This window comes from Falco peregrinus, chromosome 1, assembly GCF_023634155.1.
Source record: "Falco peregrinus isolate bFalPer1 chromosome 1, bFalPer1.pri, whole genome shotgun sequence".
NCBI lineage: Eukaryota > Metazoa > Chordata > Aves > Falconiformes > Falconidae > Falco > Falco peregrinus.
Genome location: NC_073721.1, coordinates 50,214,059 through 50,235,376, shown reverse-complemented (window position 1 = coordinate 50,235,376; position 21,318 = coordinate 50,214,059). Strand labels below are relative to the sequence as shown.

Sequence of the window (21,318 nt, the reverse complement as noted above, 5' to 3'; positions counted from 1 at the left end):
GCTAATGAGGTCTGGTGACAATCTGGTTTTGCTGCCCCAAGGAGTTGCCTCCACGGGCATGTGCCCTCATGCTGGGCCAGGGGACTGGGCTGCCCCACGGCAGCAGGCGGGGATGGGACCCCCACTCGTGGGTGTTGGTGTGGAGGCTTTGGGTGTGTGTCACAGACCCATGACCCAGCTAGGCTGATGTGAGTGGGGGAGCAGTGGGGTATCCATAAATCAGTGTGGGGGGAGAAGAGTGTGCTGGCTCTGCTCCAAAGCCTTTCTCCCACCCCCTCATGATTTTGGGGCTATGAGAAAAGCGGTGGCCCCCACCAGTTTAAGGAAAAACTCAGGTGGGGCATGTATCACCACAAGCTCATCCCTAGGGCTGAGAAATGGAGGAGCTCAGCTCCCTTCGTGCAGCCAGAGGTGCAGACTCCCCCATCCCAGAAGCAACAGGGCCAGGGTGCATCCCACTGGAGGGGTCCCATCCTGCCCAGCCCCACGGCCTGGGGACCAGGGTGGCCTGGGGGAAGCCCAAACTCCACAACCCGGGCTCACAGACAAAGCTTTCGACATTCCCAGCAGCTTCCACAAGATGGACCTCGGAGCGAGAGGAGGTGCCGGGCAGGGGGACCCGTCCCATCCCGTCCCATCCCATCCCATCCCGTCCCGCCTGCTCCCGCCATGCCATCCCGAGGAGGCTCAGAGTCCGGCCAGGCGAGCCCCAGCATGGCACGGCCTCCCGAGCTCTGCTTGCTGGTCCTGCTGGGGCTGGGGCTGGGGGCAGAGGGCTCGCCCGCCTGCCAGGACCCCCAGGGCCAGCCTCGCCGCTGCATGCCCGTCTTCGAGAACGCTGCCTTTGGCCGGGCTGCCCAGGCCACCAACACGTGCGGTTCACCCCCTGAGGATTACTGCCTGCAGATGGGTGCCCGCCACGCCAGCGCCCTGTGCCACCGCTGCGATGCCACTGACCCCCGGCTCCACCACAACGCCTCCTTCCTCACCGACTTCCACAGCCAGGAGGAGAGCACCTGGTGGCAGAGCCAGTCCATGGCCTTCGGCATCCAGCACCCCAACTCTGTCAACATCACCCTCCACCTGGGTAAGGAACTGCTGTGGTGCCAGTGAGGGAAACTGCATGGAGAGCTGGGTGCAGGGCCTGGGGGGGTGGGTGCTCTGCACCCTGTAGCTCTTGGTGCCGGTTTTGCATTAGAGAGGACCCTCTCCAGGGCTTTTAGGGGGTGCAAGGAAGGAGGTGCCCTTTGTGAAGTGCTGTGGGTAGATCACTGAAAGGACCCGGGCAAGGTCTGCCCTGTCCATCAGCCAAACCCTGGTTCTTTGTGGGGTGAGGATGCCAGCAGCCGTGCCTGCCTGTGCTGCTTCCCAGCCTGCCGTGCCCGCGGTGTCTGCCCTCCTGAAGCTGGTTTTTTGACAATTATGTAAGTCTGCAGAGCAGGAGGCAGGCGGGTCCCTACCCCTGGCCACCCACCAGCGGAGATGTGCCTGCTGGGGGTGAGCACTGTGGGTGACAAGCCTGTGCCATCTCGCCCTGTGCGCTGCTGAGGATGCCCAGTATGCCCCAGGAGCGCAGAGCTCTGCGCACACTGTCCAGCCCCAGCAAGTTTCCCCAGCTGGGATCCGATCCTCTGTTTTAAATACTGTGCAAGCTGCCTGCTTGGAGGCTACTTAAACCCACGGGCATGCCTGGCATTTTAAAAAGATTTTTTTTTTTAACATTTTCCTGCCGTCTAAACTACCCTGGCTATTGGCCAGCACTGTAAAATCTTCATTCCCTGCAGTCTCCTACCACCTGCATGCTGAAGGGATAGTGGAGGGGCTGTGGTCAGAGTCAGTCACGGGACAGTCAGTGTGGCACAGCGCGGTGCTGGTGGGACCCGGCGGCTGGGGTCAGGGTGATGGTGGAGGGCCTGTGCCTGCCCCGGCAGTGATGCGGGAGCTGCCTGGCTGGGCAGAGGTCATCGCTTTCCCAGCCCCCCATGAGCGGGCGGACATCTGGTCCTTGTCTTCGGGCCATGGCTGAGCTCCCCACCAGGCATGAGAAGCGATGCCAGAGGAGTGTACCATCCCCACTCCCTGCTCCTGCTCCTGCCAGCCCCGCTTGAGGGGATCTGCCAGCCTCTTGCCCATCTAACGCAGGCTGTCAGATTGCCCCAGCTCCGGTTGTGTTTGACCCGGGGCACAGGCAACCCAAATGCAACCTGCATGGCTGGGCAAGACACGGTCGTGGCACCAGTGCCAGCTCAGCACAGGGACACGTGCGGGCGCCAGCACACCGACCGATGCAGCAGCCCCTTGTTCCAGCCCGAGCTGCCCAAACCGCGGGGCTTGCTTCCCACTCTCAGGCTTTCCTCTGGCTCTTCCTTGGCTCCTCTGCACGCCCTCTCGGACCCTGCACTTGGCTTTCCAGTTGTCCAGTCCCTGTGACCGCCCTGCTGTGTCTGTCTCCCATTAACACATCCAAAGCCACAAGGTTGCACTGAGCTCATCTTCAGCCTCGGTCCCTACACCCTTTCCTGAGCCAGAGCATCCCTTTTTCCTGCATGGCTTGTATATCTTACCATGCTAAAAAGTGCCATTTTGGTGCCTGGCTCACTGCTGTCTGACCTTTCCCATAGCCACAGGGACCCATTCTTGTCCCAGCTGCAGACCTTTATTGCTACCTTAATGCTTTCACTTGGGTTAGGGAGGAAAAGCAGAACCAGCCCCTGGGGATGCGACCCAGGACGAGTCCTTGCTCATGAGCTCCACTGAGTAACTGAGTTTTTTAACCCACATAGCGTGTCCCTGCCAGCCTGCTCGTCTGGCTCAGTCCTGAGTCAGATGTCTTGTAGGTTCTCCAGTGTGGTTACCTGGGGAGCTTATTAAATAAGATAACGAATGAGTTGGACAAGACCTGTGTTTACCTGCATGCTGTTGATTGGAGTTAATTAGATTATCCTCCTTTAAATCTCTCTTCTCTGCTTTAAATCTCTCTTCTCTGCGAGGTTTCAGCCACGCTGTTACAGTGCATTGGACTCAGAGCAGATCAATAATACTGAGCGCCCGTGGCTGTTGCGTTTACCCTGTCAGACGTCAGGGAGGAACCCAAAATATCCACAGGCTTGCAAAGGCAACAGGCACCGGGGGTCCCTGGGTAGCTCTCTGCATGCCAATGGCTTGTTTCAGAGTGTCTTGATATGATGGTATCTGCATTTGTGACTGATTTTCCTGTGGGATGCGAGCCTGTGGTGGGCTTCCAGAGCTAAGGTTGAGGGCACTGGAGGTAGCTGGGGACACATAGGTGACACAGCTGTCCTGCATGCTCCTCTCCTCTCAGGCCTGGGGCCCCTGGCACGGTAGGAGCTGCAGTTTGGGCTCTGCGAGAGGCAGGTGAGCACTTTGGAGGACAGCACAGCTGGGAAGGCATCCAGGGGTCCCGGTGCTGTCACCCTTAGCTGCCTGTGCACCCTCCCAGCATCCCTGCCCTGCAGCACGCCTGGCGTTGGGACATGTCACACCTTCCCAAGCAGCAAAGGGGGGACAATCAGCCTGGGCTAATTTCTGGGGTGTTTTTTGGTTTTGTTTTGTTTTGTTTTTCTTTTCCTTTTCTAAGCAGAATTTGGCTGATTAAAATGCCTGTCTGAGAAAAGCACGCGCTCCCTCGGGATGATTCCCCAGCGCAGCAAGTCTCCTCCATCCCAGCTGGAGGCACTGAAATTGAGCTGCCCCAGCCCAGCCGCCCCCTCCCCTCGTGTGGGGCTGCTTGGGGCAGGGGCTGTTTATTGACACAGCGCTGAGCTCCCTTCCTCTCCCAGAGGAAACTGCTCCGGGAGGTGATGGCCCCGACCTCACTGTTTTAGCAGACATCCCCCGCGGGACTGTGCTGTCTGGGAACTGGCGCCCACCGCATGTCCCCCCCAGTGCGGGGTGTAAGGCAGGGGCACCCCCACTGTTGCCAGTCTGGAAGGGTCCCAAAGGGAGGTGAATTTGGGGAGAGGCACAGGGGAGCATGGCAGTGGTGGAACAGCCCAGTTGCAGTCCCTTCTTGGTCCTTGTCACCTCCCGGTGGGCTGCGAGTGGGTCTGACCCCCCCGGGCGCTCAGTCGGGTGCTCCCTGTGTCCCTGATGGGAGGCAGCTGCTTTTCCCAGCTCTGGTAGCCGGGCTGCCTTGGCTCCCCCGCAGCAAAGTCGCAGCACATATGCGACAGTATTCATATGGGCCCAATTAAAGGCTTGTTTTCCTAGTCCCGGAATAACCCCTCTAACATTCCCAACTCATTATCTTTTCAAATAAAGCCAAAACCTTGCAGCTAATTGTTTTGCGCTGTCAGGAGTGGTGCTGCTATGGAGCAATCCAGTCTTTGAGCTGGTCCTTCATCTCTGGCAATTAAGCGGTTCTGATGTTCACTTTGGTGTTTTCTTTTCCCCTTTTTGCTAATTCTTTCAAGCGCTTCCAGAGCTGCGCTGGCTGCCCTGGGGATTGGTGGCTTCTCTTTGCCTTCATCCCAGCAAAGACAGCAACGATGCCAGGTCCCGGCACGCAGCTCCCTGCAAAGGGACTGGCCTTGAACCTTTCCACCTCCCCATCCCTGTGGCACTGCTGCCCCAGAGATGCTGCTCAGCGCCATGGGCCTGACTCTTCCTTCTGGCTGCTGGTTAGAGCCTGGCTTTGCAGCTACAACCCGCCCGGTGCATCCATTCAATGGGTGGGCGGCTGCACTGGGGCAAGAATTGGAGCTGGATGAAGTTTGGGCTGCAGCGAGGAGGAGCTGGTTAAGGGGAGCTGGATAGTGAATTCTCCTCTTTTAGCTGTGGCCAGGAGAGGAAAACAGTGCCCACGGTGGGAGCAGGGGGATGCAGGCAGCTGTGCAGGATGGGGGTACTGGGATATTTTCAGTCCTGGCACAGGCTGTGGTGCCTGTTGGGTGATGGGAGAGGGTGACAGCGTGGTGGGTCTGTCCCCAGGCAAAGCCTATGAGATCACCTACGTGCGGCTGAAGTTTCACACCAGCCGCCCCGAGAGCTTCGCCATCTACAAGCGCAGCCACGCCAAGGGGCCCTGGGTACCCTTCCAGTACTACAGTGCATCTTGTGAGAAGACCTACGGGAAGCGGCAGCGGCAGTACCTGCGGCCAGGGGAGGACGAGCAGGTGGCCTTCTGCACCGACGAATTCAGTGACATCTCCCCGCTCAGCGGGGGCAACGTAGCCTTCTCCACCCTCGAGGGACGGCCCAGCGCCTATAATTTTGATGGAAGCCCGGCACTGCAGGTGCTGCTGGGGCAAGAGGGGGGTGGGGTGCATGGTGCCCCAGGACCAAGTGCATTAATGCAGCCTCTCAGGGTAAAAGCACCTGTGATGCCCTGCATCCCTGTAAGAAAGGGTGCAGGATGCATCTTCGTTGGGGTGGGGAGTTGGGGACCCAGACCCCTCACCAAGGTGCCTTCCTCACGTCCCCTGCAGGAGTGGGTGACTGTCACCGACCTGCTCATCTCCTTGAACCGGCTCAACACATTTGGAGATGACATCTTCAAGGACCCCAAGGTGCTGCAGTCATACTACTATGCCATCTCTGACTTCTCTGTCGGTGGCAGGTGAGAGGCAGCCAGGCCGGGGTGAGGGCAGGAGTGGGGCGACCTTCCCAGGGCTGTGGGGCTGGGGCAGCTGATCCCCACCTCAGCCTTGTTTGAATTGCTTTTTTGGGACAAACTGCTCCGATGGGGCTTCCTCCATGTGTAAACTTCCTCCATGTGTAAAAGGAGCTGGCAGTGCAGAGATGGATGATGAAACCTGGAACTCTTTGCCCCCTCCCAGCCCATGGCTTTTAATGGCATGGGGGCTTGTGTTGCCCCTCCTGTGGCCCTGCTTGGTCCCTGGGCACAGCAAAAGAGAGGTCCTGGGGTGCTGGTAGAGAGATGCCCTAAGGCTGCTGGAGGAGGTTGGAATTGGTACAGACATGGTCTGAGGAGCCGGAGCAGCTGCCAGTGGGATGAGGGAGATGATGTGGGATGGAGATGCCGTGGCACCCACTTGGTGCTGCCCATGGGCTGTGCTGCCCATGCCCTTCCCTGGCTGGGAGGAGTGGGAAATCTCTCCAGCCTGGTGTGAGCTGCCTGCCCTGGGGCAGCCCCTGTCACTGTCTTCTCACCCCCGGCCCCAGCAGCCGGAGCTAGTTAGCATCTTGCACAGGCCACCCTCAGTCTGTGGCCTCCCAGCTGGCTGGGCTGGGATTGCCTCGGGGACATGACGGGCAGCCTCAACACCAGCACAGCCAGAGCTGCTTTCTGCCCTGCTCCTCACCCCATGGCCACCCCCGGCTGGCCAGCTCAGCAGCAGGGCCGCATGCTGCACAGCCTGAGCGCCATCCACTGCTGGCTGCTGCCCGTGCCAGTGCTCAGAGCGGCTTGTCTGTGCGCTGGGGTCTTGCTGCAGGTGCAAATGCAATGGCCACGCCAGCGAGTGCGCGCCAGACGAGGCTGGGCAGCTGGTCTGCGTGTGCCAGCACAACACGGCCGGCACCGACTGCGAGAGCTGCCAGCCCTTCTACCAGGACCGGCCCTGGGCTCGCGGCACGGCCGAGGCTGCCAACGAGTGTCTCCGTGAGTATCCCCTGGGCTGGCTCGGTGGTCACCGTGTGTGGCCAGCCCTGAGGGGCTGCGCTGGTGCTGCATCGGCTAGTCTGGCAGCTCCTGCCCTTACTGCATGGGAAGAAAGCGCCTGCTGCATTTTGTAAGGCTGCTCTGTGCAGGGAGGGAGGATTTGCAACCCAGAGTCCCCCTTCACAGCATCACCCTGAGGATTCCTCGACATTTCCTTATCCCATGAGTGCAGCTGTCTGCATGGTGCCGCCCCACCTCTGCTTCCAATCCAGAGGCGTTGCCAAAAGCTTGCCCCACTGAGCCGAGCAGCCCCTCTGGCTCCTCCAGCCCCACAGGAGGTTGCCTTAACCCCTGGGTGAGCCCTGTGCCCCGCAGGTGCCAACCTCCTGTCTCCCCCCCCCAGCCTGCAACTGCAGCGGCCGCTCGGACGAGTGCTTCTATGACCGAGAGCTGTACCGCCGCAGCGGGCACGGGGGCCACTGCCGCAACTGCCGTGATAACACGGCCGGGCCCCACTGCGAGCGCTGCCGGCAGAACCACTACCGCTGGGAGCCCCAGGCAGCCTGCCAGCCCTGCCACTGCCACCCCGCAGGTGCGTGGGGCTGTGCCAAGCTGGGCTCGGGCTGCAAGCCCCCTGCCCTAGCTGGGAGTTGGCTGGGAGGGGTGGGTTTGGTGGGCTGTGCCTCGCCTGGGGTCTCCCCATCTCTCCCTGCCCCGTGTCTCTCCCCAGCTGGGGTTGAGCCTCAGGGCTGGCCGGGGTCTCCGCAGGCTCCCTGCAGCCCCAGTGTGATAGCTCAGGGACCTGTCTCTGCAAAGCCAATGTGACGGGCTGGAAGTGTGAACGCTGCAAGAATGGCTACCACAGCCTCAGCGAAGGCGGCTGCAGGTGAGGAGGAGCGCAGCCCTGGGCAGGAGCAGCAGGACAGGACCAGGGCTCACCTCCTGCCTTCATCTCGCCCCATCCAGACCCTGCACCTGCGACCCAGCAGGCAGTGTGGGCACCTGCGACCCCAACACAGGGCATTGCACCTGCAAAGAGAGGGTGGAGGGGCACTTGTGCAACAGGTAAGCACTGTGGCCCCAGGATGGGGACCACTGCCCCTTTCTAGGCTGGGATCAGTGCCACAGCTCGGTGGTTGGTGCAGGGCAGGCATCTTCACCTCCGTGGGGCACTGCTGCTCCCCCAGCCCCTACGCACAAGCCCTCACAGGGGCTTTGTGGTGGGAACCCTGCAGGGTCACTCCCTGCAGAGGTGCTGGCTGGCTGGCAAGGCAATGGGGCTGCATCCCTCTGCACCACTGGCACGGGCTCACTCAGAGCCGCCACCAGTGTCCCTCCCCAGGATGCTGCTGTGGTCCCCTGCTGCTCTGCCTGCCCCATGCCACCTGCTCTTGTTTCCTCCCCATGCCCAGATGCCAGCCAGGCTGGTTTAACCTGCAGCCCCACAACCCCGTTGGCTGCACCAGCTGCTTCTGCTATGGCCACTCCACCGTCTGCACGGCAGCAGATGGCTACGAGGTGACTCACGTCCACTCTGACTTCAGCCAAGGTACCGGCCCCCCAGCCCCAGGCAAAACAGAGGGCACAGCTACACCAACTCCAGCCAAAAAACTCCAGCAGTTTCGGAAGGCTGGGGCTGAGCATCCCCCTTTGGGGCTAACTGGTGGTGACGGCTGGAGGTGGTTTTCTCTGGCTTACTGCTCTTTTGCTGTTAAACCTCTGCTTTTGCCCCCAGCTCCATGGGCACAGGCTGTCCCTGGCTCCCCATGGCATCCCTCCATGCCAACCTGCTCCAGGGGCTGTGCACGGCTCAGGGTGGGCTGCGGGGCCAGGCACAGCCATCCCACTACACCAGGTGCTGCAGGAGCACTAAAAATCAGTTCAGAAAGATAAAAACTAGAAGGACGGAGCTTGGTGGGAACTTTCCCCCTTATTCCCTCTTTTCCACATCCTTGGCTGGGATGTGGCAGGGCAGGCAGAGGAATGGGATGGGGTGCTCTTTGCCCAGCTGCAGAGCTGTGCGTGGCTGAGGTGGATGCATGCGGGATGCTCGGGGAAACCCTGCCATCTGCCGCACAGCTCGACGCGTGCAGCGGCCACCCCGTGGCCCCCACCGCAGCCCCCGCTCACTGGGACCCCTGCCTGCGCCCTGCAAGGTACAGGCACCCATCTCAGGCAGCCTGGCTCTGTGCTTCGCCTGTATCCCGATGGGGTGTGCGCGCCAGCGAGCACACGGGTGCCAGCACACCAGGCGCAGATTTATCCCGCTTGCCTTTAAACCATGCCGCCAGTTGCTGTACTGCTGTAATGTCTTCCATGGCCTTGAACCAGAGCCAGGTTTTAAACCGAGTCTTTTTTCCACTCTTCATGCAGCCAGTTTGGGGCTGCTCCTTTAGGGACAGGTTTGGCAGAGCCCTGGGCTGGGTTGCAAGAGGCTCAGCATGGCCGGGCAGTGCAGGGAGGACGCAGCCACCTGCCCTCCTCAAGCCCTGCTCCCCAAAGCGCTCCCGAATCCACAGCTGAACCGGATCAGCTGGACATTCCCTGTGCTGGGTGAAAGGGTCCAAATTCAGGATGATTTGATAATCAAGCACAGCCCACCCAAGAGCCAGGGAGGGATTTCCTGGTGTTTGTCCTGTAGGCACCGGGGGCTGGAAGAAATAACTAACCAGGGGGGGTCGGGGAACCCACAACAACTTTAGCTGGTTTCCAAAGGAAACCAACTTAATGCAATGACTCCCCATTTCTCCCTGGCCTTCCTGCGCTCTCCAGCCCACAGTAACATTGGAACCACAGCAGAGGGGCAAAAGTTTAAAGATAATAATTTCCTCCAAATCTAAGAAAATAAACAGATGGGGGGGGATGGCTAGGGCCACTCTCCAGCGCATGAGAGCACAGAGCCCAAGCGGAGCAGGATGTTACAAAGCACTGGCCCCTTACAAGACCCTGGAGAGTTGGGAAGAGGGACAGAGCCCCGAAAGCAGCACCTTGCTGGTGCTGGGCTGGGGGGGACTCGCTGCTCCTTTTGCCCATGCACTGCTGCTCTGTGCCGTCATGCAGGGCTGGAGGGCTGGGCTGCTGCGGCTCCAGGCAATGCAGACTGGCCTCTGCGCTGGGCTGATGGGGACATCGTCATCGACTGGGATGGAGAGGAGCCAGTGGATTTTCTTGCACCAGGTATTGTGTATGCTGGGTCCTTGGGGTCCTGCTCTGCCGTGGGGACACCACGGTGCTCTCATGGGACATTCCACTGCTGTGCTGGTGTGTGAGGCGCTGGGCTCCGTCCCAGAGCTGAGTGTGTCAATAATACAAGGCAGTGTGGGGGATTGGAGAGGTGGATCAGGACCCTGGGAGGGCAGGTTGGAGCTGGCCCTGCTCTAGGAGGGTGACCGTGGCTCCTGGTGATGCTGGTGGGAGCAGGACTGCACTGGCAGCCCTGGCAAGAGTTGGTATTTCCATGTCCTACAGACTTTGCTCCTCTCTTCCCTCACAGAGAAGTTTCTGCAGAACCAGCATCTCAGTTACGGGCAGCTCCTGTCCCTGCTGCTGGGAGTGGAGGGGAATGGGATGGGGACAGAAACTGGGGTGCCCCTGCTCCAGGTCCAACTGGTGCTGGAGGGTGAGGGGATGCAGATCACCATGTCCAGCAGCAAGAGCGAGCCCCAGCATGGGAAGCAGGCTGTCACCTTCAGGTACCCCTCATGGTGCTTTGGGGAGCCTCGGCTGGGTTTGGGACACAGCACGTCTGATCTTGTCTGGGCTGCCCCATGCTGTGGGGTTCAGCCCCACTCACTGCCCCCCCTGGGCATTCAACTGTGCCCCCATCACTGTGCCTGGCCCCGGTCTGGCGGCACATGGCTGTCAGGCTGGTCCTGTCCTTCCTCCCGCACTCTTTCTCTAACAGGTTGCATGAGGCAGAGGAGGGTGTGGAGCCTTCACTGTCAGCCTTCAGCTTCCAGCGCCTGCTCTCCAACCTGACCACCCTTCGCCTCCATGTGAGCCGCAGCCCCATGCGAGGTGGGTGGCTCCATGCAAGTCCCCACAGGCACCAAGCTGGGATGGGGCTGGGGACACTGAAGCAGCATCAGGCTCTTGGGGACGAGAGGCATTGCAGGGGATGTGTTGGTGCAGGGGCTGGCTCCTCCCTGTGGACACTGCTGAGCTCTCCAGGAGGGATTCTGGGGTCTCCTGTGCCTGTCTGGAGCATTTCCAGGCAGGATGGGGAGAGCAGGGCTGCAGGACATGCCACCCATTCTCACGCTGCTCTCCCCTCTCGCAGGCAGGCTGTACCTGAGCGATGTCCAGCTCACCTCCGCTCGCCCTGGGCCGGGGTCACGGGCGGGCTGGGTGGAGGAGTGCACATGTCCCCTGGGCTATGCGGGGCAGTTCTGCCAGTCCTGCGCACCCGGCTTCAAGCGGGAGAACCCTTTTGGTGGCCCCTTTGTCAGCTGCGTGCCCTGCGCCTGCAACCAGCACGGGGACTGTCACCCCCTCACAGGTGCGCACCCCCACCCCCTCTGCTCGTCCCATCGCTACGTGCACAGGTGACAAATCCCTGTCTTTTCTTGTTTCTGAGGGATGCTGGAAACCATCTGTGAGGTTGCACTAGCCAAAACTTGCAAGTTGAATTGCTTGGCTGGTTGTAGGGACGGGGTTCATAACTGCAAAGTCAGAGGTAATTACTGAAGTGCAGTAACAGGGGTAATTTGTAAGAGGGGCATCTTTCATGGTCCTTCATGGCCTTAAAGGAGAAGAAAGGAAGGGTGCTGGTCCCCAGAGGAGTGGGAGGTGGGGGTCAGGGCAGGAGGGAGGCAAAGGGTTTTGCCAAGACAACTCTCGCAGGCAGCATCGCTGCCCAAGGAGCAGAGCAGGACTGGGCAGAGCCCTGGTGCCTGCAAACTGAGGGTGAACCTGAGCAGAGAAGCAAGTAAAAGAGCAGGAAAATACAGTGGTGCCAGGCTTGCGGGAAGACACCAGAGAAGCCAGCTCTCATGCTGCCAGCCCAAGCTCTGCTCTGCCTCTAGATCCAGCTCAGAGGTGCGTGACTGCAGCAGGGACTGTGGCTTGAAGGGAGGAAAAAATAGAAGCAAAGTCTTCAGGGAGGTGTGGCTGTGTCTGGGGTGGTTTGCAGCGTGTTGGTTTTCCCCTCTCTTGCCAGGCAAAGCGTCTGGATGGCTTTGGTTGGGGAAGAGGGGTAGGATTGCAAACCACTGCCTTGGACCTTGGGGTGGCTGCATGAATCCAGCCCCAGCCTCGCTGCTTTCAGCCCTGGGGAAAGGGAGATCGGAGCCATGAGCGGCTCATGAGATGATGCCTTCCTCCCCATCCACCCATGCAGAAAGCAGCAGCTCTGATTGGCACCGAAAAGAGCTTGGAAATAAGATGATGCATTTGGTACCCAGACAGAGCCCCTGGGGCTCCTCGCTGGCTGGCTCTCCTCAGTGAGGAGCGACAACAGTTTATGACCAGGATGGAAAGGGCTGGAAGAGGCACTGTGCTCAGCAAGTGCCCCTGCCCTGCCAGCGGAAACGTGGCAGCAGCTCTGCAAACTCGCCCCTCGTCTTGCAGAGCCAGGGCTGGCGCCGCTGCCTGCACGATCCCCAGGGCCAGGCTTTTGATGTCTTGGCCCAGGCGCTGCCAGCCCAAGCCAGCCCACATGCTTCCTTTCGTTTATTTTTCCACCCCTTCCTGTCACCCGCTTTTCCTTTCTTTTCCATCGTCCGGCTCTGCCTGGATGTGAAGAAAATGGAAAAATACCCATTCCCTCCTGCACAACCTGCCTGGTATGACCCGACCCCACAAACCATGGAGAAAAATCCTCTCCCTGGCTTCTTCTCCCTCTCCAGTCAAGCAGAGCATCTGCCTGGAGATGGGGGGGTTCCTTGATCATCCTTCATCTTCCTCCTCCTCCCAATTTCAGAAGGCCGTGACTCACCGGCTCGGCTCGCCACTCACTCCTGGTGGGTGCCGGCTGGTTGCTTGTGTTTTCCATGACAGGCTGGGAACTACGCGCCTCATCACCGAGAAATGTGTTGTCGATTATCACAGGCGCCGACAGACTGGGTGCACATTGACGGGGCTGCATGCGTGAGCCAGCGCCGGCGCAGGGACCACGGGACTGCTGCTGTGGCCCTGGCATCCTCTCCAAAACTTTCTCCCTGGAGAAATGATGGGGCAGGGAGGGAAAATCTTCCAAGTCCTTGTTGGGGGCATGCAATCCCGGTGTGATCACTTGGCTGGAGCTGTGCAACCCTCTCAGCACCGGTGGCGTGCCACACTCAGCGCTGGGCTCTCCACCCCTCCCGCTGTCCCCACTGTGATTTGGGGCTGGTTTTTTGCAGACCCTCAGCTCTATTTTCCTCCTTGCAGGGCACTGCCGGTGTTTGCACAATACAGAAGGTCCCTCCTGCGAGCGCTGCAGCCCTGGCTTTTATGGCAACCCCTTCATGGGGCGTTTTGATGACTGCAAGCCATGCCCCTGCCCCGGTCACTCGCCCTGCAGCAAGGTGCCCAGCACTGGGGAGGTGGTCTGCACCCACTGCCCCCCGGGGCAGAGAGGTGAGCCTGGGGGCGGGTGTGGGCAAGGGGGCCACCGGCAGCACTGGTGTTCTTGGACCCTCCCCACGTTTTTGCCTTCCCCAGGAAAACGCTGTGAGCTCTGCGACGACGGGTTTTTTGGGGACCCCCTAGGGCAGAGGGGCCCCGTGCATCCCTGTGTCCCCTGCCAGTGTCATGGGAACGTGGATCCCAATGCTGTGGGGAACTGTGACCCTGTATCTGGCCGGTGCCTGCGCTGCCTGTACAACACGACCGGTGACCACTGCGAGAGGTGTCTGCTGGGCTTCTATGGAGATGCACTGGCCCCCGACCCTGCCGGGAAGTGCGCACGTACGTATGGCCCCAGGGGCCCCGCTGCAGCCAAAATTCTCCCAGCAGTGGAGGCAGAGGGTGGAAGGAGGATGCCCAGAAGGTTTAGGGGCTGATGGATGGTTTGGGCTGGCCCTAAATGCTCAGGAATGTCCTTTGCCCCCTTCCTCCACTGCTGTCCTTGCCTGGAGATACTCCGGTCTGCAGGGTCTCAGCCTCCTGGAGCCCTGTTTGATGGGGAGGACGTGGGTCTACACGCTGCAGGAAGAGCAGCCCTGGTGCCTCATTCCTGCAGTCCCATCCGCCAGCCCCATGCTGGCATGTGAGCAGTGTTTTGTCTCCCATAGCTTGTGATTGCCACCCTGACGGCTCAGCCCTAGGGCTGGAGGGCTGCGATCCCAGCACAGGCCAGTGTCACTGCCTCCCTCATGTGACAGGCAGAGCCTGTGGGCTCTGCCAGCCTGGCTACTATGGCCTGCAGCCTGCTGTGGGGTGTAAGAGGTATGTGGGGCACATGTGGGGCTGCAAAGGGACAGCAGTGGCTCTGTGTCCCCAGCTCTGGTCTCTGCTCTTCGCACCCGTTGCTCACTCATCACCCTCTGCCTCTTGGTGCCAGCTGCCAGTGCCACCCGATGGGGTCACGGGACAGCGGGTGCCACACGCTGACGGGGCAGTGCACCTGCCAGCCGGGTGTCACGGGGAAGCAATGCGACCGATGCCACCACGGTTTCTTCGGCTTCTCTGCCAGGGGCTGCCGAGGTAATGGGGACAGGGACTGCGCCTGTGTCCCTAAACTCGGGTGGGCAGCCACGGCATGATGCCTTTCTGCTGCCGTTGCAGCCTGCAACTGCTCGCCACTGGGCTCCATCACCCCGCAGTGCCACGAGAACAGCACCTGCCTCTGCCACCCCGGCTTCGTGGGCTACAAGTGTGACCGGTGCCAGGCCAACTTCTTCCCTGACTCGCCAAGCTCCCGCTGCCAGCAGTGTCCTGCCTGCTACGGGCTGGTGAAGGACGAGGTACTGCCCATGCCCTGCCGAGGGAGGTGCAGCACCCCAGCCCCCGCTCTGCCTCACTGTCCCACCATGTCCCCCCACGTCTTGCCCGCAGGCTGACCGGCTGAAGGCCAGGCTGCAGGAGATGGAGGAATGGCTGCAAAAACCAGGCTGCGACATCCGCCTGGGCCAGTCCCCCATGCTGGGAGATGCGCCCCGTGGAGATGGGCTGCCCAGCCCTCACCTCCTGCAAGGTACCAGGGACACCCCTTCACCATAGAGGGAGCCCCCCTCTGTGAGCTCTCTGCTCCCACAGGGTGCTGTGACATGCTGGTGGGTGCAAGGAGGTCCCAGGTCAGCACTGGGCTCAGGATGGGTGATGGGGTGACTGAGATGGGAGGGCAGCCGGGGGGGGGCCATGCCTTTTCGTGTGGGACAGAGCACTGCAGGGATGCTTGCACCCATGAGGGTTTGGAGCAGCCGGTGATGGGCATTACCAGGGGCTGAACATCGGCACATGGGGTGCCCTTTGGGTGCTGCGTCCCTGGGTCCCTCCTGAGCACCCAGGAGGGACTGTCTTCCCCTTTCATCAGAAGGTGGAGGGGAGGGTCTCAGGCATGGGGCAGCCCCATAGGCAACTGGGGAGCCCTGAGCACTGCTGTGAGCAACAAGCAGCTGCTTGTGCTGCCCGCAGGTGCCTGGGCCACCCTCTTAGTGCAGATGGGGCAGCTGGCAGGGACACTGGGCACTGCGCGGGGCCGTCTCAGCAATGCCAGCCGCACCACTGGCTGCTCCGGCCACGGACCCCCCAAGACCTGCATCCTGCTGTCAGAGATTGGGGACGTGCTGCAGTCAGCGCAGCAGGAGATGCTACACACTGCGGACACCCTGGCTGCCATGGTGCGGGCTCCCATCGGCCCCGGGCTCCTGGGGGGGCTGGTGGCTATCCTGGGGAGCAATGGGATGTGCAGGACTGGTGGGGTGTGATGTGACACACACTGGGTGAGTGGGGAAGCCTGGGATCCATGTGGGTATAGCCCACCTTGCAGCTGAGTCAAGAGGAGCTATTTCCCTTGTTCGCTCTTGTTTGCAAACATCCTCCTGCCCTTTGGGGGGTTCTTGTTTGTGCTTGGCTGGTGGAGTCCGGGGGTCCTGCTCCCCACCAGGGTCTCACTGCTGCTGTTTGCATTTCAAGGAGATTCCCCAGGAAATCCCTCAGCAGCCCACAAACTGGAGCCACTGGGCACTGAAGGTGCGGGCGCTGGCCAAGAGGTACACCTGCAAGTCTGATCCCGGCATGCACGGGCAGAGGAGGCTGCCTGCCCAGCTGGGGGTGCGGGATGGCAGCTCCTTTCCCAAGAGACCAATCCTAATATCATCTCTCCGGGTGCTTTTGTCCCTGCAGCCATGAGGACACCGTGGCACAGGTGGAGGCGGTGGTCAGGAGAGCACTACGTGCCTCCAACGCCAGCTCCAAGCTCCTGCAGAGCCTGCTGCAGGGGAACGCGATGCCAGATGTGCAGCGTGAGCTGGAGGCCGGGTGAGGGGCTGGCAGCAAGGAGGGGCTGGCAGGGCACCACAGCCCCTTGCCTCTGGCCAGGTCCCTGTTACAGGACTCTATCACGGTGATTTGTCACCTGCCCAACAAGAATGTGCTGAGTCCTGTCAAACTCATTACACCACAGTGTTGCAAAGCAGAAAGCCAGGGTTGCTCCATGCTGGGGGTGTTTCAGGGAAAGCCCCCAGTATTTCCCCCTACATCCATGTCTGGAGCCAGGACTCAGTATACTGTCACCTACACCCTTCAAGGGGCCGGAGGACCCCAGGTGACAGCAGAGTCCTGTCCACATAGGTACGAGGAAATCCAGAGGGTGCGGGAGGAGCTGGGTGCTGGCGTGGCAGAGGTGGCAGTGGAGGCCGGGAGAGCTTTTGCAGCTGTGCAGCAGGCAAATGCAGACATGGCCAAAAAACTTCCGCAGGTGGCTGCACTGAGGCAGGTGAGCAGTGTCCAAGCTAAGGCTCCTGCTTGTATCCCTGCCCCCTGCTTCACCCGTTAGGCAGCAGCACCTCCCGGGCTGGGAGATGCTCTCTTGGAGCCTTTGCCATCCCTGACCCCACAACAGGCACTGCCGGTGCAGGCTGGAGCCCTGGCACAGGACCTGGCAGCGCTGGAGCAGGCAGTGGAGGCACAGGAGCCATCAGCTCAGCAGGCCATTGAAGCATCCCGTGCCCTGGCAGCCAGATTGCGCCGGGAGCTGCAAAAGACCCATGGCTTTGAGCAGGTAATTGCAGCTCACTTGCCCCAGGTGTCCCTGCAAAGTAAGTGATGGGGACACACTGTTCCAGCTGGAGCTGTGGGCAGGCCAACTGCATCCCTTTCCTGCCTCCTACCCGGGGCACAGGGAGGGTAGGTGAGCCCCATCCCTGCTGCTCCACTGACCGGAGGGACCGTGCCTGCATCCAGGAGGTTGGGAGTGGATATTTTGGAAGGCATCTCCACATGGGTTTCCAGATCTCCTGGATCTCCCAAGGAGCTTGCCTGCCAAGCAGGAGAGAGCTGGGACCCACATTTCTCAGCTGGGTGCAGCTCTTCACTCCCTTCCCAGCCTCACTCTTCCTCTCCTCTCCCCAGCTGCGGCACCGGGCTGGTTCTGCCCACGGCATGGCCACCTCGGCCGTCTCACATGGAAAAGCTGTGCTCTCTGATGTGAAGTCCCTCCTGGCCAGCTTGGAAGGTAAAAGGCACCAGCCTGAGCATCTCCAGCCACAGCTTGGCTCTCACCACGCTGGCTCTGGGTGCCAAGGGAAGAAAGGGACAGTTCGGTGATGGCTGGGGTGTCCCCACAGGCATGAAGAAGGTGCTTGGGCATCGGAAGGGCCAGGCTGCCCTGAGCAGGAGGATGGCACTTGTGCGCAACAGGGCAATGATGGAGGCCCAGAGGAAGATTCAACAGGCAGAGAAGACACTGAGAAACTCCTTGTCCATCTCTACCACAGCCCAGAGGACAGCTGGGGAGGCTGAGCAAGTCTCTGGGGAGAGCACCAAGGTCTGAGGAGAGGGCTGTGGGGTGCAGGGAGCCTGCACCAGGCTGCAGGGCACAGCCAGGCTTGCAGCCATCACAGGCAGAGCCCAGCCTGTTGCACGCAGGGCTGCAGAGCTCCCAAATACAGCTTCTGCTGCCCATCCAGCACAGCACAGCCTTGTCTGCTTGCAGACCAGGGGGATGCACCCAACTAGGAGCCAGTCACAGTGCCTCTGCATGTCCCTGGGTGACTGTCCCCATCTCTGTCCCTTTGCAGAGGGCGCAGGCTATGCTGCAGGAGAGCAAGCAGGCCCGCAAGCATGCCAGCCAGCTCGCCACTCGTGCCAATGAGACCCAGCAGGAGCTCTCCCGGCAGAAGCATATGGCTGAGAAGCTCAGGGGGGACCTGGAGGAAGCACATCAGGTGTGTTGGGTCTCCTCTAGAGCCTGGAAGGGGCTTTGCCCATAGCCCAAAGCATAGAGAAGAACCTGACTTTTGGGCTCCACCATACAGGGAATGCCTTGGGGATGTTCCTGGGATCCCCTCCCCTCTCCCATCCAGCCGAGGGTCAACAGTGTCCCTGATCTGGGTGTCTGTTTGTGTTGGAAGGTTCAAAAAGAAGTGAGTGAGATGGCAAAAAGTCTCCAGGAAGCCCGGGGCTCACTCATCTCGGACATCGAGACCCTGAACAACCTGTTAAGCAGCCTAGGTGAGACCTGGGTGGGAGTTGGGTGCAGGCTCTTGGGGAAGGACCAGGATGTCGGGATCCAGGGCTCTTCTGCTCACTGGTGCTGGGTCTCCTGCTTGCTGGCCATCTAGGCTGAGCTGGGTGCCCTTCGGCTGAGACTGCTCAGGGTCTTAGCAAAGCTTCTTGAGGGCTCATGTCTAGAGGAAAGCTCTTGTACAGAATGAACTGGGGCTTGCTGAATGCATGTGTTCATGCCCGGTGTGAGGACACTGATCTCCCTTGGCATCTCCAGGAGGAGCAGGGCTGGGCCAGGGGTTCAGTCGCTTTGGAGCTGAGGGGTGTTCTGGGCTGGGTTCGTTCCTTGTTGATGATTGGTTTTGCTCCAGCTCCTCTGCTTTGATCATCTGGGTACATCTCTGAGTGCTCCAGAACTCTTGTATCTGAGAAATTTTGCAAAGGGGTGGAAATCATTACCCATCTGTAAGAGAGAGATGTGCCCAGGCCCTGCCTGGAGCCACAGTCCTATTCTCTTATCCGTGATCACTGGGAAGCTGCAATGCCTCCATGCCCCACTGCACCCACTCCCTGTACTTTGCCTGGCACTGAAGGGCTGAGCCCCTGGAGCATGTCCAGAACCCCTCCTGCCTGGCTTTCAGCCTCTCATCCATGTTCTCTCCCCTTGCCCAGGCAACCTGGAGCAGGCCATGCAGGTGGAAGCGGTGCTGAGCGCCGGGCGGCTGCAGCTGGAGCGGCTGTGGTCGCGCCTGGCCACGCCGGGTGCCTTGGGCAGCCAGCTCAGCCTGCTGCAGCAGGCAGCAGCACAGCAGCAGGAGAAGATCCAGGCATTTGAGAGTGACTTGGCTGAGATCCGGGCCGACAAGCAGAACCTGGAGGACATTTTGCGGAGCCTCCCTGAGGGCTGCTCAAAGTGGCAGTGATAAGTCCCTGGCCGCTGCTCCATCACCTCTGTGCCTCCCTGCACATGGGACAGCAGAGCGAAGGACACCCTGCATTCACCAGCATCAATCCCCCTCATTGCTCTTCACGCTGCGTTCCACACAGTATCACACCCCAGGTCTGCATCTGCACCGATTCAGGCTCAGTGTCCCGAGCACTCTGCGGCATGACTTCAGCCACCAGCTCTGTCCTCATGGTGATGGGACAACCAGCTACAAGGGACCACCGATGTTTCTGTGCAGGATATGGAGCCGTCACAGGGTTGGTCTCTCACCATGGAGTGAATGAAGAACCATCACAGATTTCCTCCATGCTAGACACATCCCTCCATCCCTCCTTCCCCACCACAGCACAGCATGCCGGGGAGGGACAGCTTATCATGTAGCGTCCCAAAGCTGTGACACCCAGCAGTCCCTCCTGCCCCAGGAGATGAGAGGGGTTGTTGCACACATGCTGGAAGGTGGTCCTGCTGCACAGTGCCCTGCAGTGTGATGCTCATGTGCTGTGGTTACAGAGGTGCAGAGATGAATCCTGGTGAAGCCAGGCACAGAGCTGCTCACTGGAGGGCATGGAGCTTGCCTGCTTCCCAGGGGAAGGGAGTTTGTAGCAGAGAGGGCTAAATTTGGGGCCAAGCAAGAGCAAAGCTGTACCTTTAATCAGCTGCTGGCACGCAGGTGGGGGCACCCTCTGCCTGCTGCAGGGTAAGAGCCTGCTCCAGGGTAGCGCAAGGTTGCTCCTGCCCACAGCTCTGGCCTTTGTGTCCTGTCCCAGCTCTGCTTGGCTCACTGGATGTCACCAGGTCTGGCTATAAACCAGCCCAATTGCCAGCAGACCTAGGGGCTGGGTGGCATAGCACTGCAGCGGGCAGGGAGGTGGGAGAGCTGACACTTGCAGCTGCATCACCCACAGCCCCGCATCAGCACCCACACACCCTCCCCACTGGAGAGGAGCTGGCTGGTGGCACCAGGGCTGGACAGGGAGCAGCTGGACAGGGCCAGCTCCTGCCAGTGTCACTCCCAGTGGGTGGCAGAGGTCAGCGGCTGTATCGCCTTTAAAGGAAAGGCATGTGCATTCACCCCGCGCTCCCATCCGGCTGGGCTGCTCCATGGGGCCATGCAGGCAGCAGAGCCACATCCTTGCTCAGGCCACCCTGTACTGGCTGTACGTGATGCCAGGTAGCGGTTGAAGTCATTCCCAGAAGACCAGGAACAAGTCCCCAGGCTGGTGCCCACTTCATTTTTTAACCTGTTTTATCTGTGGTGTTCTGCTCACAGTGCTGGAAGTCAGGTTTGCCGAAGTCTTTTGTAATGCTGTATGTAAAACTGCTGCCATAGACATCGGATTCCCCCAACGTTGCCTCTGGTGGGTCCAGGGGTCTGGAAGGGACACAGGATTTTCCTACTGTGAACAAACCCATCTCCCTCCTAATTCTGCACAAAAGCTGCCGAAGGAGTGGGGTTCCAGAGCTGCCGTGCTGCAGGAGGGTAATGGCAGGGGCTCCCCTCTCACTGCCCGAGGACACTTCAAAAGCAAAACCATGTAGCAGTGAAAGCACAGAGTGATTTGGCTGGGCCAAGAGGCAGGGAGCCACAGCCACTTAACGTCTCCCTGGGAAGACAATTACATGTCTCCAATCAACACACAAATTTGCTGTTGTTCCAGAAATGTCAAGCCTCTGCCCTGTGCTTGCTGCTGAAGATGTGGTTCATCCTCCTCCCTGCTCTCCCTGGAGCTCTGTGTTTTTTTAGCTGGTGACACCTGCCTAGAGCTGTATCCGTTAAAAATTCTTAATACAATACCTAGCTGCCCATCCGCCCGAGTGTGCGGCAGCAGGAGGGGCACACGCTGTGGCTGCGCTTCCTGCTTTCTCAAAGATCAGAGGCAGCTGCACCCGCGGTTAAGGGCAGCTGGCTCTGGGGTGGTGTGGGGAAACCGCCTGACAACTCTGCTAAAACCCGCTTTAGTTCAGGCTTTTTAAAAAAGGTGTCTAGCTGAGCTTGCAAGGGGGTTGGAGGGAGCTGAGTGCAACCGCCCACACGAGATCCTGGCCAGGACAAGCACCGGTCACGCCTGTCCCTTTTGCCGGCGGTTCGTGCTCAGCCGACACCGACTGGCAAGCGCTTGTGCTTCATCACTGCCCACGGCAGTGCCCGGGGGGGCAGCGCAGGGGATGCCGAGGGCGCACCCGCCCCGGGGTGGCAGTG

At 60.3% G+C, this 21,318-nt stretch overlaps 1 protein-coding gene across 1 annotated transcript; it reads left to right on the top strand.

Moving 5' to 3' along the window:
• The first annotated feature begins 692 nt into the window (after window positions 1–692).
• On the top strand, window positions 693–20,465 carry LAMC3 (laminin subunit gamma 3). Its single transcript, XM_055815107.1, has 28 exons — window positions 693–1,087; window positions 4,951–5,255; window positions 5,448–5,578; window positions 6,417–6,583; window positions 6,987–7,175; window positions 7,352–7,469; window positions 7,550–7,648; window positions 7,996–8,132; window positions 9,644–9,760; window positions 10,077–10,275; window positions 10,488–10,600; window positions 10,863–11,081; window positions 12,953–13,141; window positions 13,226–13,471; window positions 13,798–13,951; window positions 14,067–14,209; window positions 14,291–14,469; window positions 14,561–14,699; window positions 15,140–15,345; window positions 15,641–15,717; window positions 15,851–15,985; window positions 16,298–16,442; window positions 16,569–16,727; window positions 17,078–17,180; window positions 17,293–17,492; window positions 17,746–17,892; window positions 18,079–18,178; window positions 18,845–20,465. The coding sequence occupies exons 1-28, from the start codon at window positions 715–717 to the stop codon at window positions 19,093–19,095; spliced, it is 4,740 nt and encodes a 1,579-aa protein (XP_055671082.1). The 5' UTR covers window positions 693–714; the 3' UTR covers window positions 19,096–20,465.
• The last annotated feature ends 853 nt before the right edge of the window (window positions 20,466–21,318 follow it).

Coding starts and splice junctions, on each gene's coding strand:
- LAMC3 (XM_055815107.1), top strand. CDS start 715: ATGGCACGGCCTCCCGAGCTCTGCTTGCTGGTCCTGCTGGGGCTGGGG. Junction 6,584..6,986: donor GGCTGCCAACGAGTGTCTCC/GTGAGTATCCCC, acceptor TCCCCCCCCCAG/CCTGCAACTGCAGCGGCCGC. Junction 13,472..13,797: donor CCCTGCCGGGAAGTGCGCAC/GTACGTATGGCC, acceptor TGTCTCCCATAG/CTTGTGATTGCCACCCTGAC.